We start from the raw sequence: 16,320 nt of genomic DNA, 5'->3' as shown, positions 1-16,320 counted from the left end.
GGGTCCCGTATTTCAAGCAGGGTCATGTTAAGGGAAGTGTCAGGTTGAATTTCAATAGATTGGCAGCCCTATGTTAACAATCTCTCAGAGAGTCTTAGTGAGATGTGACGGCTACGGCAGGATGAACCCAGGGCCGGTGATGTGCCAAGTCCCCCTGCATAAGTTGGTGTAAGATTTTATTATCAGTCTATAACACAAGCTGTAAACTAACATATTGCCAATTATCATTAGTGGATTCTCAATTGCTGCTTATCCTATATATTATTTTTTTAAATTTAATATGGTTAAAAGGAATACTACAGGCAAAATTGTTACACTGTTATGCAGAGTGCAGGGCCTGAGGGGGCGGAGAATGACAGATTCTCTGAATCTTTGTGTCATGCTCCGCCCCCTCCAGTCCTGCACTAGGCATAATACACTGTATAGTTTTTCCTGAAGTGTTCTTTAACAGCCGAACTACACAGGTGTGAATGTAGTCATCTCCAATAATCCCGCTCCCCTCATGTCACAGGGGTCCCGGGAGCGGATATGAGAAGTTGTTTGATGGGGTCCTCGCCACTTAACTTTCGTTTTGTACGTTTTTTTCTTTCTAAGACGAGTGTTCGGCTATACAGAGCTTCACTAGTTATATCTTACTATGTTCACATCATTTTTTGGACTACGTTTGACGTTTACACTAGGAAAAGATCTCTATGTATACGTTAAACGCAGGGCTGTGACGGATGCCTAACCGTGGCACCCTTCACCCATAGGCTGTAACGTTACCCGTCTAATGGACACGTTTTTTCGCGGTATACAGCCGTATACTGGCCAGACAGGTCAAAAGGACACTTTTGGCTGCAGCCGGACAATGAATCCCTATGGACACATTAAGTGTTTGTGTCGGGAGGTTTCCCGATGTTCACACTAAATGTTGGGCGGAAAAGTGATTTGTACAGTGCCTTACAAAAATATTTTAAATCTTTATTTATACTATCACATATTTATTTATATATTTTGACAACCTTTTGGATTATTATGACACACATCAGATTAGGTTAGTACCAAATCTAGAAACCGTATGGTTGGCCAGGTTGAGTTCAGACGGGAGTCCCTGTGAACTTTGGCCAATGCACATGGGGATGACGCGGACATGACACCACTCACTCTTGGAGAAGTTCATATTTTACAGGTGACCGCTGGTTCGAGCAGGTGCGGTTTGAATAGATCCCTAACCCGGCCCCCCAACGATCTCTAACCCGGCCCCCCCAACGATGCCCAACCCGGCCCCCCCAACGATGCCCAACCCGGCCCCCCCAACGATGCCCAACCCGGCCCCCCCAACGATGCCCAACCCGGCCCCCCCAACGATGCCAAACCCGGCCCCCCCAACGATGCCAAACCCGGCCCCCCCAACGATGCCAAACCCGGCCCCCCAACGATGCCAAACCCGGCCCCCCTACGATGCCAAACCCGGCCCCCCAACGATGCCAAACCCGGCCCCCCAACGATGCCAAACCCGGCCCCCCAACGATGCCAAACCCGGCCCCCCAACGATGCCAAACCCGGCCTCCAACGATGCCAAACCCGGCCTCCAACGATGCCCAACCCGGCCTCCAACGATGCCAAACCCGACCTCCAACGAGTCTTCATTAGCCATCTACATTAAGCTCCCATGTAAAATCCATCGCCTAGACGCCTCATGACGAAACTTTGTTGAAAGGCGCATTGGGGCCGTTACTGTGTTTGGGTGAGTTAGTTTTAGTCTTTTTATGCTATTACTTTCTTTTCCATTGTCATTGGAGTATATGACTTAGGAACTGCATCACGGTTACTCTGCAGCTAGTACGGTAGAGCTACACAGAGACTTTTGATAGTCTGCAAACTCTGGTAAAACGTCAGCATTACAGCGAGCGGTCTGATTCTGATGGTCCGAAGGTCACCCACACATTGGAGGTCGTCTTGCAGCCCTAGCCTTAAAGGAATTTTCCCATAATCATTATTTATCACCTATCCACAGCGTAGGTGATAAATATCTGATCGGTGGGGGTCCGATCGCTGGGACCCCAACCGATCACGAGGACGGGCTTACCTTGCCATTCCTGGGAGCCCATATGAATGGAGCAGTAGTGCGCATGCTCGGCCACCGCTTCATTAATTTCTATGGGGCTGCCGAAGATAGCGCTCAGAAGCCCCATAGAAATGAATGAAGGGCTCTAGCTTGCTTGACAATCGCGTAAACAAGTGTTTTATTGCAATGATAATTGTGTTACAATTTGATCCCCAAATTTTGATATAAAGAACCATGACTGCATGCGAGACGTTGTCCACGTGTCCTCCAGACACTGAGGGGGTCTGTATGGACTGCAGCTATACAGGGCTCTCTAATGACCTATTCCTCATAGACAACCATAAAAAGAGCAGGAGGTTAACGCTTAACCGTGCACTATGGCTATAGTTTGCTCATTTACTTATGCCTGTCCATATGAACAACAGTATGTAAACAAACAATAATTCCTTCCGCGGAATAGGAACCAGAGATCAGAGCCTGGGTCCAAATGTTAACATAAGGATTTAGAACATCACACGTCCTCTATTATTTTAGCCATATTTTAATCAACTCTATGACCCCTTTAAGAGACGACATAATACTTGATACTGCTATACAGTGGTACTGATCCTTCATCTGCTGCACATGATCAATACAAATACGAAGGGAAAGTAAAAATGTTCAAGACCATAAAAAAATAAATCGTATTCTAATATTTTTTTTTACTTGTCCTCAGAGAGCCCTGAGAATACACAGAGCAGATTAATGGAAGGACAATGCGGCTCGCATTATAAAGTAAGTCCATACTCGGGAGATTTATTACTTAGTGAAACCTGAAAGTTCCATCAATATCTCATCTATTAAATCAACATTAAACTAAATTACAAAACACTCAAAATTATCCTGACGGCCTTAAATAGAACTCTAGAAAATGACAAATCAATCATCGCGGAGTTAAAAATTTGCGCACAACATACATTTGAGAAGTAGTCCACCAGCTCTAGAAAAACTACAACTCCCCGCCTGTGCGGACAGGGCATGCTGGGTGTTGTAGTTTTGTAACAACTTGAGACCACGACCACAGAAGGATGAAAGACCTGCGCTTTATAAATCAATTATTGATGACGGCCCTAGAGATTAGTTAATGAATAGGAGTGGACCATGAGGTACATAGTATATCCCCCATACTGACCTTCACTGGAGACGAGAACTAATTAACGGTGACGGATGTTCTCACTACAGTCAGTAGGAGCGACCGCGGAAGGAGATCAATAAATGCGCGGTGGGAAAACTGCATCAAATATGTCGATGTGGATGGATCTTTGGTGATGTGTCTCTGCTACATCATTGATAAGGCAATGACAAGTGTCACCGTGGGGAAGGGTACCATCGAGAACATTATTGGCCTCTGCCGAGGCGTGTCAAGTTCAATATTTGCTCACTCCATTCATTCCTTAGTATGACTCACCTGCGAGGAGAAGGTGCACACAAGAAAGTCCGACTGTGATAAGAAATGGATATCTAGGATAACGCCCCTCAAGGAATTTTCTGTATATCGATTATGCAGACCGGCTGACCAGGATATGGAATTGTCACTAATGAACTCGTACTGGGGGTATCTGCAGCAGAAACCAAAAGAAAACCACATTAGAGGATTCATATTTTTCAAAGATAAAAAGGGGGCGTACAGAGAGGACAGCGGGCCCATTTCCAATAGCAAAAAAATCCAAATAAAGCTCCTCCCTGGTGCAGGTTCACCCAGCGATCCCGATATGTGCCACAGGAGCCAAACCGTATATTTCCCTTTAAAAGGTGTTGCCCAATTAGGGTCATGGAATAGAGAAAACAGGCTCTACCTCCCTCCGGCCCGCGGCTCTACCTCCCTCCGGCCCGTGGCTCTACCTCCCTCCGGCCCGCGGCTCTACCTCCCTCCGGCCGACAGGTAGGTGTTTCAAGTCCGATCCTGCCAGTTCGGCAGAACAGGCTCACTAAGGATTGGGGCAAGCTATTTTCTAGCCCTCACTATTTCTTTAAAGAAAGGTGCCTATGCTGGGGAACGGCGCCCTTTAAGAGAGACATGTCACGTATACTAGGAGGGGGGGGGGGGGTAACAGGGCAATTTGTAGAATTACGAATGCACCAACGATCTTAATTTCTATGGAAGGATGAGGTATTTTACACCGGGCTCTGTCATGTACAAACCATTTGCATTTTACGTATCATTTTCTTCCAATGAGTAGGAGAGGTCTAGTCACTCATGCAAGATAGAGCAGCGCTATAATAATTATGCTCTAATATATCTGAAGCCACTTGTGGACTGGAACATATCTCCAGCCGTTCAGCATACCACCCCCCCTCCCGCACATCATTCATGAGAGCAGTAGTGATCTCCGTCACACCAATTGTCACGTCGTTATTAGAGGATATTCAGTCGCTTGCATTAAGCACTTCAACTAAAACGTGATTTGTAACATTAAAGATTTAACACTCCCTTGATTTCCTGATAGCCACATTATCAAGAAAAGGGCCTTTGCTCAAAGCCATCGTCTATGCATCACTGATAAAGTATCCTGCATACCGAGGCTGAAAATGAAAAAATATGCCTACAGGAGAAAAATCACCATGGTTAAAGATTGTGGAGCTGTAAGTTATAGAAGGGTCAGTATAAGGTCTCCTTTAAACCATCAGTTCCCCTCAAAATGCGGGGTGCAGTTTTTATTTTCACCAAATTGATTAGTTAACATACACAGAAGAAGCAAAAAGGGTTGGGAGCGTGATCTATAAGCCCCTCTAAATGGGTTGCATATGCACTAGTAGAGGGGGGTACCCAATTCAGACCCCCAACTATTGGCCAGAGCGGCTATAAAGAACATCTCCTACGTTGGACCCAGCACATCTGTGCATTTCATGAATGCATTAAAGGGTAACTAAACGTTCGACAAACTTCTGACATGTCATAAGTTATGATTGGTGGGGGTCTGAGCCCCGAGACCCCCACTAATCGCTAAAACTATACAATGTATCGGAGTACGTGCCCAATAGAAAGTCTATAAGCCCGTACTCCCATACATCGGTTTTCCGGAAAAAGCCTAACAGAAATGAAGCGGCTGAGCCCTCCCAAGAGCGCTTCTGCCGCTTCGTTTTAGCGATCGGTGTGGGTCTCAGTGCTCGGACCCCCACCAATCAAAACTTCTGACATGTCACTATGACATGTCAGAAGTTTGTCGAACGTTTAGTTACACTTTAAATGAGAACAGTGTAATGCTTAATTTCAACTGTGGTGGCACTGCAGGGGAATTGAACACCTGCTGCCAGATTCCTTTACAGATTACTGCTGATCACTAACGAAACCATCAATTGGACACCCTGTGATCAGCTTATCGTTGGATGGTCAATGCCAGCCAAAGAACCAATGGGGGAAAACATCTAAGAGAAAACCCCAATGCCAGCCTCTACTCTCAGAAATCTGTATTATGCCCAGCTGTATATATATTTTATTAATATTATAGCGTGTCCACCAAAAAGTCAGAAAAGCTCTCTGGGGCACTATTATATTATAAAAAATTGTATTACACTATATTTCTTCACAAACCAGGGCAGCCACATCTCGACCCAGCGACTCCCTCCTCTCACCTGCATATAAACCATATAGGAACTGTAATAGGAGCTATACTGGCTGCCACCCAGCTGTCCTGGAGGAGAACCAAGAAATGGGACATATGAGGAGACCAAGGACTCAGTTACTGGTGGTTTAAGCAAGTTTAACCCTTACTTGGACTTTGCCTCTTGCAGTAAACCTGGATCATCTGTTGCTAAGTAAACACGTTTCTTGTCAATCTGAATCCTGCGGGCAAGGAACTCAAAATGTTCTTCAACGTGCTCCATGTATTCTTCAATTGGGTGGAAAGCTGCCTCCGTCCCTACTTTATCTGTTCTTCTAACATGGACTCTAGAGAACGAAAGACAGAGAATAATGTGAAAAATACCTAGTGGAAAGAACATCCGATTCTTTACATGATAAATTATTGCAGCACATTTCCGGAGAGGATCCCTATTGCATTCAGTGTCAGGTTTTCATAACATATGCATCCATTTACCTGAATAAATGAGAACATATCAATGCTTGGATATGACTAATCGAGGTCACCCTAACATTGACAGCTTTGCAGCAGGATGAAGCTGATTCAGCATTGTGCAGGCTACAACATAATTACACAATGAACCTTCTGAACAGTCTGCAGCACGTCCCCTGGATCTCCATCACCCTCAATCCTGCAGTAAGTTTATTGGACCTTCTATTACCTTACAGTCTGCAGCATGTCTTTTGGACCCTCCTATAACCTACAGTCTGCAACAGGTTTCCTGGATGTTACAATACCCTACAGTCTGCAGCAAGTCCTTTGGACCCTTTAGTAGCCTAACGTCTGCAGTACATCCCTTGCCACCTCTATAACCTTACAATCTGCAGCATGTCTCTTGGACCCTCCCATAACCTACAGTCTGCGGCAGGTTTCCTGGATCTTCCATAACCTACAGTCTGCAGCAGGTTTCCTGGATCTTCCATAACCTACAGTATGCAGCAGGTTTCCTGGATCTTCCAAAACCTAGTCTGCAGCAAGTTTCCTGGATCTTCCAATACCCTACAGTCTACGGTATGTCCCCTGCACCCTCCATTACCATACAGTCTGCCGCACATCCCCTAGACCGACAGCAAGTTTCCTGGATCTTCCAATACCTTACAGTCTGCAGTGGACCCTCCATTTGCCTACAACATCTCCCCCCCAGTTTCTCCAATACCATGAATGATGGAACAACAGAAGTTAATGTTCCCTCTGATGAGGATTATATATTTCTCTGTATTATGGAAATGTCCGTTTATGCAATTCTCTAACATACGTGGATTCATCAAATAGGTTCTCCGTATTTCCAATGACATATGTATGGCATATCCACTGAATATACCCTTAAAGTCTAAGCCAGGACCTCTGCTATTGCTTGTCTCTAGCAACTCCTGTTCTCTGCAATCTGTGGGTATTCAAATGTACTAGTCATACACAAAACTCAGAAACCAACGTATGTGCCCCTATGACACCTCTACGGCTCTAGCGTCCTACATGCTCAGTCGATAAAACCTAGGGAGATCTCTAGATCATGGCAAAAGTGGTCTTCGTGTTTACGGACTTGGGTGTGTTGAGGGATGGTACACCCACCAATGTTATTTTTCTACTTGTCGGAGTGACATGCCTTAGTGTGATTGCAGCATTAGGAGATTGGTACATCTATGCAAGGAACATCCATGTATAGAAAAATAATAGTTTAACTCGGCTACCAATTTTGGACCACGCTGCATGAGGTTCATTCCCAATTACAGGTCGCTTACCCAATTACAGGATGCTTAAAACCTAGTTTTTTGGTGGCTTCATCGATTTCTTTTTCCAGCCAAGGTTGCGGCCTTATCAAATACTTGACGAACTGGGAGACCCACCAAACGGCTGGATCCCCATGTAAACCTATTAAGCGATCTGCAAGATCCTCGGGCACTCCAAGTGGCAGGTAAGGAGGTCTCGGGTGAAGGCTGTCGACGATTGGCAATTCCACAACTTGAACATCTTTGTCATTTGCTTCACCTGTGCCAAGGAAACATGAAAGTAAATGGCACAGAACTGCATTAACAAATCATGGAGTCCATAACCACCTCAGAAATCGGTGTTTTCATGATAATCACACGTAAATTAAAAAATCTTTCCAATGGCAACACTCAATAATATATATCTACCCCCCGATATAAAATATACCATTAAACCCAACATAAAATGCCATTGAACTGTTTCATCAAAGAAATTTCACCTTACAATAATGGAAGATCAGAAGGCCGGATCTCTTCCATACGTATGGTAGGAGAACCTGCACATCATTTCAGGTTGCCTTGTCCATATTAACATTGTGTCTTCAATGCATGGCAGCAGGTTAGCCAATGGTTACGATGTAGTGTCATGCCACCATCGGCTCTACATAAGGTCAGCTTTTTTTTTTTTTTCCAGAAACAGCACCACTCTTGTCCATTGGTTGCGTCTGGTATTGCAGCTCATCCCCATTCAATGACATTTCATGGTTCACCAAGACGACTTGTATATAAAGGGGATCAAAGTTGTATTAGGGAGATCTCGATATGGCTCGGAGAAAAGAAAAAAAAACATGGCAAAAACAGGGTAAGCCCAAAAAATTTAAAAAGAATATAATCTCACCTTTGCGAATTGTGCGAATAGGCACTACTCTATGGAGCATTTAAAGGGGTTTTCTAGTCCCTAAAAATGTATGGCCTATCCGCAGGACAGGCCATCAATAGCTGATTGCTCGTGGTACACATGTAGCGATGATTCACAGTATTGCAGTCTTCTCACATTGAAGTGAACGTGAGACGGCTGCAATACTCTGAATCGCCGCTACATCTGTGTTGGCGAGTTATAGTGAGCAAGTAGGAATAAAGGGGAAACGGCGCTCGTGCGAGCGCTGAACCCTCTTCAAAAATGCTGATCGGCGGTGGGTCCCGGGAGTCGGACCACGAGCGACCACCTATTGACAGCTTATCCGGAGGATAGGTCATCAAGGTTTAGGGACTGGAAAACCCCTTTAAGTGGCCCCTCACCAAAGGGAAGACGCTGTAGGTGTTCAGATACCCAGGAAAAAGCGGCGTCGCATTTTAGCACCAATAAAGTCCTTTCATCAGGCACAACAGAGGAATAGCAAATGTCCCTGTTGAACCTGATGAAGGGACTTTATTGGTCCTGGAACGTGTGGTTTGTGAGATACAATAGAAGAGATTAATGGACGACTGCTTTCTAGTGATATTGCTACTCCAAGACCGGAAACCTGCACTGTAAATGGTGTTCATATGGACCTACAAATCTGTTTCATTATCGTTACAGACATCTGAGACATCAGTGCCCACCTCTATTTCACAAGGCTTACCCAAAAGAACACAAGACCTGCAGAGGTCACTCGTACCATTGTCTCATATATTATAAAACTCAACACAATGGATAAAGATAGACATGGCATCTACAAAAAAGAAAAGTCTTATGATATGTCTATATTGATGACACTATTGTATCCTCAAGGTCCTATTACACCGGCCGATCTGCGCCGGTGAAAACGAGCGCCGATCGAGAAATCTTGATGATCGGCGCTCGTTTGCTCCTTTCACAAGGTGCTATGATCAGTAGTGCATCAGTTTTTGATAAATTATATAATTCTGACTGCAAACTGCCACCACTAGGGGGAGTTAACTGCATGTGAATTTACACGGTCAGTGTGGAGCTAAAAGGGAGCAGCATACATGTGTACAGATCAACAGTAGATCAAGATGAAGCTTTTGCTTTAGTGGACATGGCAGCCATGCCAGTAAGGCTTGTTTCAGGCCATTGACTGCTACATCATATATCTAAACCCTACTATAGGGCCAAAACTGTGATTCTGGGCATGTTAACAGAATCTCTGTTCTAGGTCAGGGAAACTGGATTGCAAAATCGGCACAGCACCGTCTGGTTTACATTTTAGTAATATGGTAGAATTATATGCACATAAAAAGGAGGGACACCCTCAAATACTTCTTGTATCCAATTCTAAGGCCAGGTTCACATGAAGTATTTCGCAGCCAGAAAAAAAATCAGCTTCTGACCTACCTGCACTTTCTTGCCGCGTTTTTTGAGCGCCGCAGGCAAAAAAATGCTGCGAAAATCACTTTCTCTGCCTCTCATTGGTGTCAATGGGGGGCCAGAGATGGAACCGCAAGCGGCTAAAAGCGCGAGCGGGGAAAAAAAAACCGCCTTCGCCTCCCATTGAAATCAATGGCAAGCGGTTTTGGGCGTTTTTTGGCATGGACTCGTGAAAATAAGCGCCAAAAAACAGTGTGAACAGGGCCTAAATGGTAGAGAAATTTCTTTTAGGATTTGTTTTTCTTTTCACTAAATTTTTCGTTCCTGGAGATTCTTGCCGGGTGACTGAAATAATATAGAAAAAGAACAGCAGACAAATAGAAGAAGACATGGGTCAGTCAGCCTGGACAGCAGGTCATGTTCCTTTTTCAAAAACATTTCATTTTCCACTTTATTCATTTTGCGGATTGTTGCAATTCTATGGAAGGTGTTATTTTAGTGTTCCCTAGTTTAGCGGAAAGCAGCAGTTTTAGGGTTAAGTTCCCACACACACTGGGTGCAGAAATCATTGTGCCAATCAAGCGAGTGTGATTTTAAAGTGACCCACTGGGAAAGGTTGAAAATCCAATTTTTGCATAGAGGGACCTTCAAAAGGTTTACTTACCTGGTCCCTGCCAATCCAGAGATCCATGGGGGTCTTTATATGTTTTTTTTTATATGGGGGTCTTTATATGGGGGTCTTTATACAGGCTGCTTTTTCACCATGGCTGCCCATTCCCAGGAGACCTGTACAGGAAATATGTTTTATGGTTCTCTGGATTGGTGGGGTAAGTATAACTTTGGGGGTGGGGTGGACACCTTCCATCTGGTAAAATAGGAATTTTTAGCTTTTTCGCCAGAGGTTAAAAAAGTTAAATACTAACATTTGCAACATACTTACTGACCCTTTTTCTACCATTCTACTTGATCCCGTACCATTTCCTATTTACATTCCACGTGACGCCTATAGTCATCACGGCTGCTGCAGTCACACAACATGTATGAACGTATAGTAAGTATACAGAAGGTAAACGCAAGTTAAAGAAGCACTCTGGAAAATTGTTATTTGTTTTGCACATATCCTGCTAACTCACCAGCAATATTCTAGCAGTGTCATTTGTTTTTTCCCAGCTTAGTTCCATCTATACATTTTGAACCCTTTCATTATGGGCAGCTGTGTCAAATGATCTCAAGTCTGACCACCAAATTAGACTATGCTCTCATGTGTAGACAGGAGGTCAGTCTCTCCCGTGGGGCCGACTTCCTGTGAACTACAGGAGTACATCATCACCAATCAAATCCCTCCTGACTGCTCTGAGACCCCTTCCCTCCCCACCCTCCTTTTTTCTCTGTATGTCCCTCCATGAATATAGTGCTGCTGAAGAGATAATATCCGCTCTAAGGGAGGAGTGCAGTGATATAATAGGCGAGTCCATACAATGATTACCTGCAGTGTTATAAAAAAAGTCCCCTGACCCACACTAACTGTCTATATTATCTAGGAGTGCTGTGTGCATAGAGTTCAGTGTATTTCTAGGAGATTCTGCTTTTTACCCTCTCCTGCTTGTAAAAACGGACATGGAGAAACCTATCACTAGCAGGAGGCAGAGGAGACAGGCTAAAGCTGTATCACATAGGAATACACAAAGTCTGCAGTGTTGGTAGAGTAGTTCAATGTCACTGATCTATCACTTTCTGCACTTAGACTCAGAGCAAAGCAAGTGCAGTGTGATGTTACTCAGCATCTTGGGAAATGTAGTCTGCATTAGGGGAACCACATCAGAGGGGAAGAAGGAACCAAGATGGAAAAGACAAAACAAACGGCACATCAACTAAAACTATACACAAGTGCCTCTACAGTATTCTATAATAGACTGTGCTGAACTATATAGGCAAAAAAGACATTGCTGGAGTACTTCTTTAAGTATATTGAACTGTGCTATTTTACGATTTATTCCCTGAAAAACCTGATTTCATTTGGTGAAATAAAGTAAATCTAATTTTAAGTCATGCGGAGGGAATCATAATCTGCAGCACTCTTATTTTCAATATTAAAAAATGAGTTAAATTCACAGCAAAATCCCATGCTGCAATTGCGGCTTACTTCATACTATAAAGGAAAGGGGCTCCATGTGTATCCACTGTGCACCTAAGATTATAACGAATATATCGGTGGTGTACGCAGAATAGACTGAGTAATGCCCAACCCCTAACAATAATGTCATCTGCTGACTTACTACATATATTATACGGAGTTCATCACATTCCCGGTGACCACAGGGCATGACGTACGAGACTGTTTATTCCACATAACACAATGCCCAGCCTTACAGACTGGCATTTATATCGCCTACACAGGAAAGAATGTTTTATAGGGTGGTACAGGCCAGCCGTTACAATGGATACCCACTCTCATTACCCTGCCCAGACTTGCCCAGTAATTGAGGCTGATATATTGACGGATATTTCCATGCAGTGTTGGGGGATTAATGTAGATAATTCTATAGTTAAAACTGAGTCAGTCACTAGAACGGGCTTTGGACCTTCCGATTGTCACTTTGTAGAGCACTTTTAAAGGGTTCAAAATTCAGCTCATCTTTAGGAGGGGAATCGTACTGTAGATTCCCATTATTTAAAAGGTGACACGCTCGTCTATCCATGGCAGCAGTGTTAGGCTACATGCACATGACCGTTTGTATTTTGCGGCCCGTAAACAACGGCTCTGTTGTCCGTTGTCTCATCAGTGTGTCCTCTGCATCCGTTCCGTATGCCCGTTGTTTTAGGACCTGTGAAAAACACGGTAGCGTGCAGGGGGCCATAGTTAGGGGCTTCCGTCGCGGAACCGGCAGAGATGCTGCGCTATTGTCTCCGGTAAAATCACAAACACCCCGACAGAAAGCTGACGGCACCCATTAAAGTCAATAGGTTCCGTCAGTGGTGTCCGTCGTGCAATGGAACCATTGCTTCCCTTATTCTGCACCTCTGACGTAGCAGAACAACGGAACACACCAACACAGGTGTGAACTAAGGATGCACAATGCATCGAAATTTCGATACCATTTTGATGGGGGGGGGGGGGGGCAAACGGTTCAATATTGTCAATTTATGTATTTCGATACTAAGCTGTGCTGCCGCACAGCTTAGTATTGGAATAAATGGAGAACATGGCGCGCGCACACTGCACAGCGCCCGCGTTGTATTTTTTTCTTTCAGTGACCGCCCCACTCCTCATTAGTGCCGGCCGTGTCACAGGAGGAGGGAGGAACGCTTCTCCCTCCTTTCTCTACTGCCACCAATGAGGATAATCTGAGAATACATGAAACGGCCAGGGAGGGCGAGTGGCACAAGGATCCTGATGACGTGCCTGTGTCACTCGCGTCGCATTGTAAAGTGACAGACCAGCCCCAGGAAGGTATTCGAGCAGAGCAAAAGCTTGAAATTAGGGCACTTATATTTTTTGCAGCCAGCATTGAGGAACATTGGGGTCAATGTGACCCACATTAACCCCAATGTTGCAATTAGGTGAGGGAAATTATGAAGTCACTTATCATTAATGTGAGGCTCGAGTAATTAACCCCATCATGTACCTCACACATTAACCCAATGTGGCCCATTACAACTGTGAGCGAGGTACTTGATGGAATCACTTACTATAATGATAATAATGGGCACCAATGGGTTAATGTGTGAGGGAAATGATGTGGTTAATTCAAATGGCTGTGTTCAGTGCCTGAGATATAGACCGTATGTCGCCCCCTTTACCAACCCAACTAAGTTCCGAAAGCCGGGCTCCTAGCATCATAGTCATCCATGCTGCTGTGAGTCACTAATACTACACGAAGTATCGGTATCGAAATCCAAATTCTGGTATCAGGACATCCCTAGTGTGAACATAGCTTTAATGCCACTTGTACATCAGCATATGACGCTAGAGCTTGGCCGTCACATACAAGTGCCATACATTAAAATATTCTATATATAATCCAATACGGAAAGTCCTTGTGGCTTCTTGGTCAGCATAGGTTTTATGACAGCCTGCGTCTTCTGCTCATAGGTAGATGGATGGAAGGGACTATGGTTTCCTAGCCTTTTCTAAGTTATAGGATTGTTCATATTAGGGAATTGCTGGATGTACTAGATTATATTTACCTGGGTTCACCTAAGGTTATCCTACCAACTTTGGTCACCAAAGAAAATGCCGTACTTAGTAGCGGGACCTCCCCCAAGGATCAGTTCAGGGTTTAGGAGGACATTGGAATTGTCCAAACCACACAACCCCTTCTGATAATCCGTCAGTGTTTAGAGGACTATCGGTGAGAGTCTCCATTACGAGGCAGGTGACATGATGAGGGCTTTCAGATAGATGTAGGAGATCACAGGCTCGGCACTCGCTGTCTCATGAAAAGTAGATTCTCCGCTTCCCGTCAGAAGATAGGACTCTTCATTCCCCGTCTACGTAGTGTGAATGCCGAGACATATGTTCCATTAGCACACTCCCGAATTCTTTGTTCTTAATGACGTTTGAAGGCTGCGGAGGCTTATGGGAACATTGTTACTTTTCAAAGACTTTCTTCTCTTTCTTCCATCATTTTATTACATGGCTTTTACCTTTAAAGTAGCTTTTATATCACCGTGATCATCAGACAACAGCAGAGATCGCAATTCCTGCATTGTATCTAGATTCAGTTTTTGGGCCTGCAGGGCAAGTCATCTGAAATCCCCCATAGCCCTACAAGTCATTTACCCAGAATAGGTGTATATATAAAAAGAACATTGGATCAGACCAGCCATATATGAGAGCACTATATGCCAGGGGGGGAACACAGCTGTGCCATAATATGCAGCGATAGGGACATTGTGTGCCACCGCTTAGGCTTTGTCGTGTGCGTGGGACCTTACGGGAAACTTTTTATACGTCTTTTACCTTTTCACTCAGGAACATAAAACCATATATTGTCCAAATGTATAATAAAAAAAGTATATAGTGGTTATGCATTAGGGTATATTACTATATCCTGTAAATGTGAGAGTATTACTAGCAGGAGAAGTCCGCAGATCACAGTGTGCCTGGCCTATGACAAGCGCATCCTTGGAAGATACATTAAATGCCGGAATCGTTTATGCACATAGTTAGGACTCATTTGGACGAGCGTGATTCTCGTCCGTGGGCTGTGCGTGAAAACCGCGGACAGCACACGGATGCACAGCCGCGCGCTGTCCATGTTTTACGCAACAATTACATTGAAAAAAAAGCGCTTGCGAGTGCGTGAAAAATACGTGCCCCACGCAAAGCACACTGATGCATAACGCAACGCCCACGACCAGATTTATGCGCAATAAAAGCGGTCACGCTCGTGTGAATGTAGCCGAACATGCCTACTGATGGCCTCCACTGTTTGGAGGGATACTGAGCGATGCCGGCGTTCTTCCTACGGTTACTGCTACCCTACGATCAGAAGTAGCAAGCAGCGTATCACCGTCTACTAAGACGACATCATGTTATCAAGCACAGAAGTGACAGCTGCTCGTTTCTTGCCACAGCGGGAATATTTTATTAAACGACTGTCCACACGTTTTAAGAAGAGTTTAGCTTTTCTTCTCCCGCCTGATATCCCCGTCATCTCCACTCAGTTTTTGAATCTATAACTTTGTGTGATTGAGTGTCACAGTCATATCAAGTAACGCATACAATAGAACGCCATGAATTCCTATGGGAATGACATCAGATGCTGCGCATCATCACACATCCTAAATCGCTGTCTAACCGGGCATAAAAAACGTTCACAGTCAGTCCCATAGACTGAAATACACGGACTGCGGAGACGGGTTCATGCAGCTGTGATCACCTTCTACCTGCCGGTGAAATCTACCAAGTTTTTTCCTTTATACCTCGAAGCATCTAAAATATAAATAAATGCAGCCTACCGTTGTTAATACATCTCTAATGCAGACCTGTCTCTCCATGGTCTATATTGGAGCTATATACATAAGACCATAATATTTCTTGACCCAAGTGCTTTATTTTTTTAATTTTAGATGCATTAGAGCAGGGGTCTCAAGCACGCGGCCCCTGGTGCCGTCATCTGCGGCCCGCGGGACACAGACCCGTTAGTATAGGCTCTGCTCCGAGACTCTGGAATTCCCTGACATCGCTGTCCACATATGAACAGCAATGTCTGGGGCTTCCCCTGAGCCCCCTGCAGAGCGCTAGTACAGGCTCTGCTCCGGGACTCTGTGGAATTCCCTGACATCGCTGTCCATATATGGACAGTGTGTCAGGGTCTTCCCCAGAGCGGAGACCCGGGCAGAGCGCTAGTATCGGCTCTGCTCCAGGACTCTGTGGAATTCCCTGACATCGGCACTGCGGCAGCATCCACAGAGGGCACTGCGGCAGCGCTATTATTATAGTAATGTATTATTATTATAGTAATGTATTATTATTATTATTATAGTAATATAGTGTTATAGAAGTTCAAATAACTAATTGATTAACAATAATTTTGTATTGTATAAATTTTGAAAGTAATGCGGCCCGTCAACTTCCCATTTTTTCTATATGCGGCCCACTTACCCGGCCGAGTATGAGACCCCTGCATT

The 16,320-nt window shown here is 44.5% G+C and overlaps 1 protein-coding gene across 2 annotated transcripts in view; it reads right to left on the bottom strand.

Moving 5' to 3' along the window:
* FUT8 (fucosyltransferase 8) overlaps nucleotides 1-16,320 on the bottom strand; it is a 158,361-nt gene that overhangs the window by 9,003 nt on the left and 133,038 nt on the right. For both annotated transcript variants that reach the window (XM_075844904.1, XM_075844905.1), the window contains 3 exons: nucleotides 7,410-7,656; nucleotides 5,802-5,978; nucleotides 3,498-3,648 (listed from right to left, as the gene is read on the bottom strand). In XM_075844904.1, the coding sequence (XP_075701019.1) occupies nucleotides 3,498-3,648; nucleotides 5,802-5,978; nucleotides 7,410-7,656 (575 nt within the window). The remainder of the gene's footprint in view (nucleotides 1-3,497; nucleotides 3,649-5,801; nucleotides 5,979-7,409; nucleotides 7,657-16,320) is intronic.

Source organism: Rhinoderma darwinii, chromosome 12 (genome assembly GCF_050947455.1).
Source record: "Rhinoderma darwinii isolate aRhiDar2 chromosome 12, aRhiDar2.hap1, whole genome shotgun sequence".
Lineage (NCBI taxonomy): Eukaryota > Metazoa > Chordata > Amphibia > Anura > Rhinodermatidae > Rhinoderma > Rhinoderma darwinii.
The sequence above is the reverse complement of the archived record's forward strand: the minus strand, read 5'-3'. Positions and strand labels throughout refer to the sequence as shown.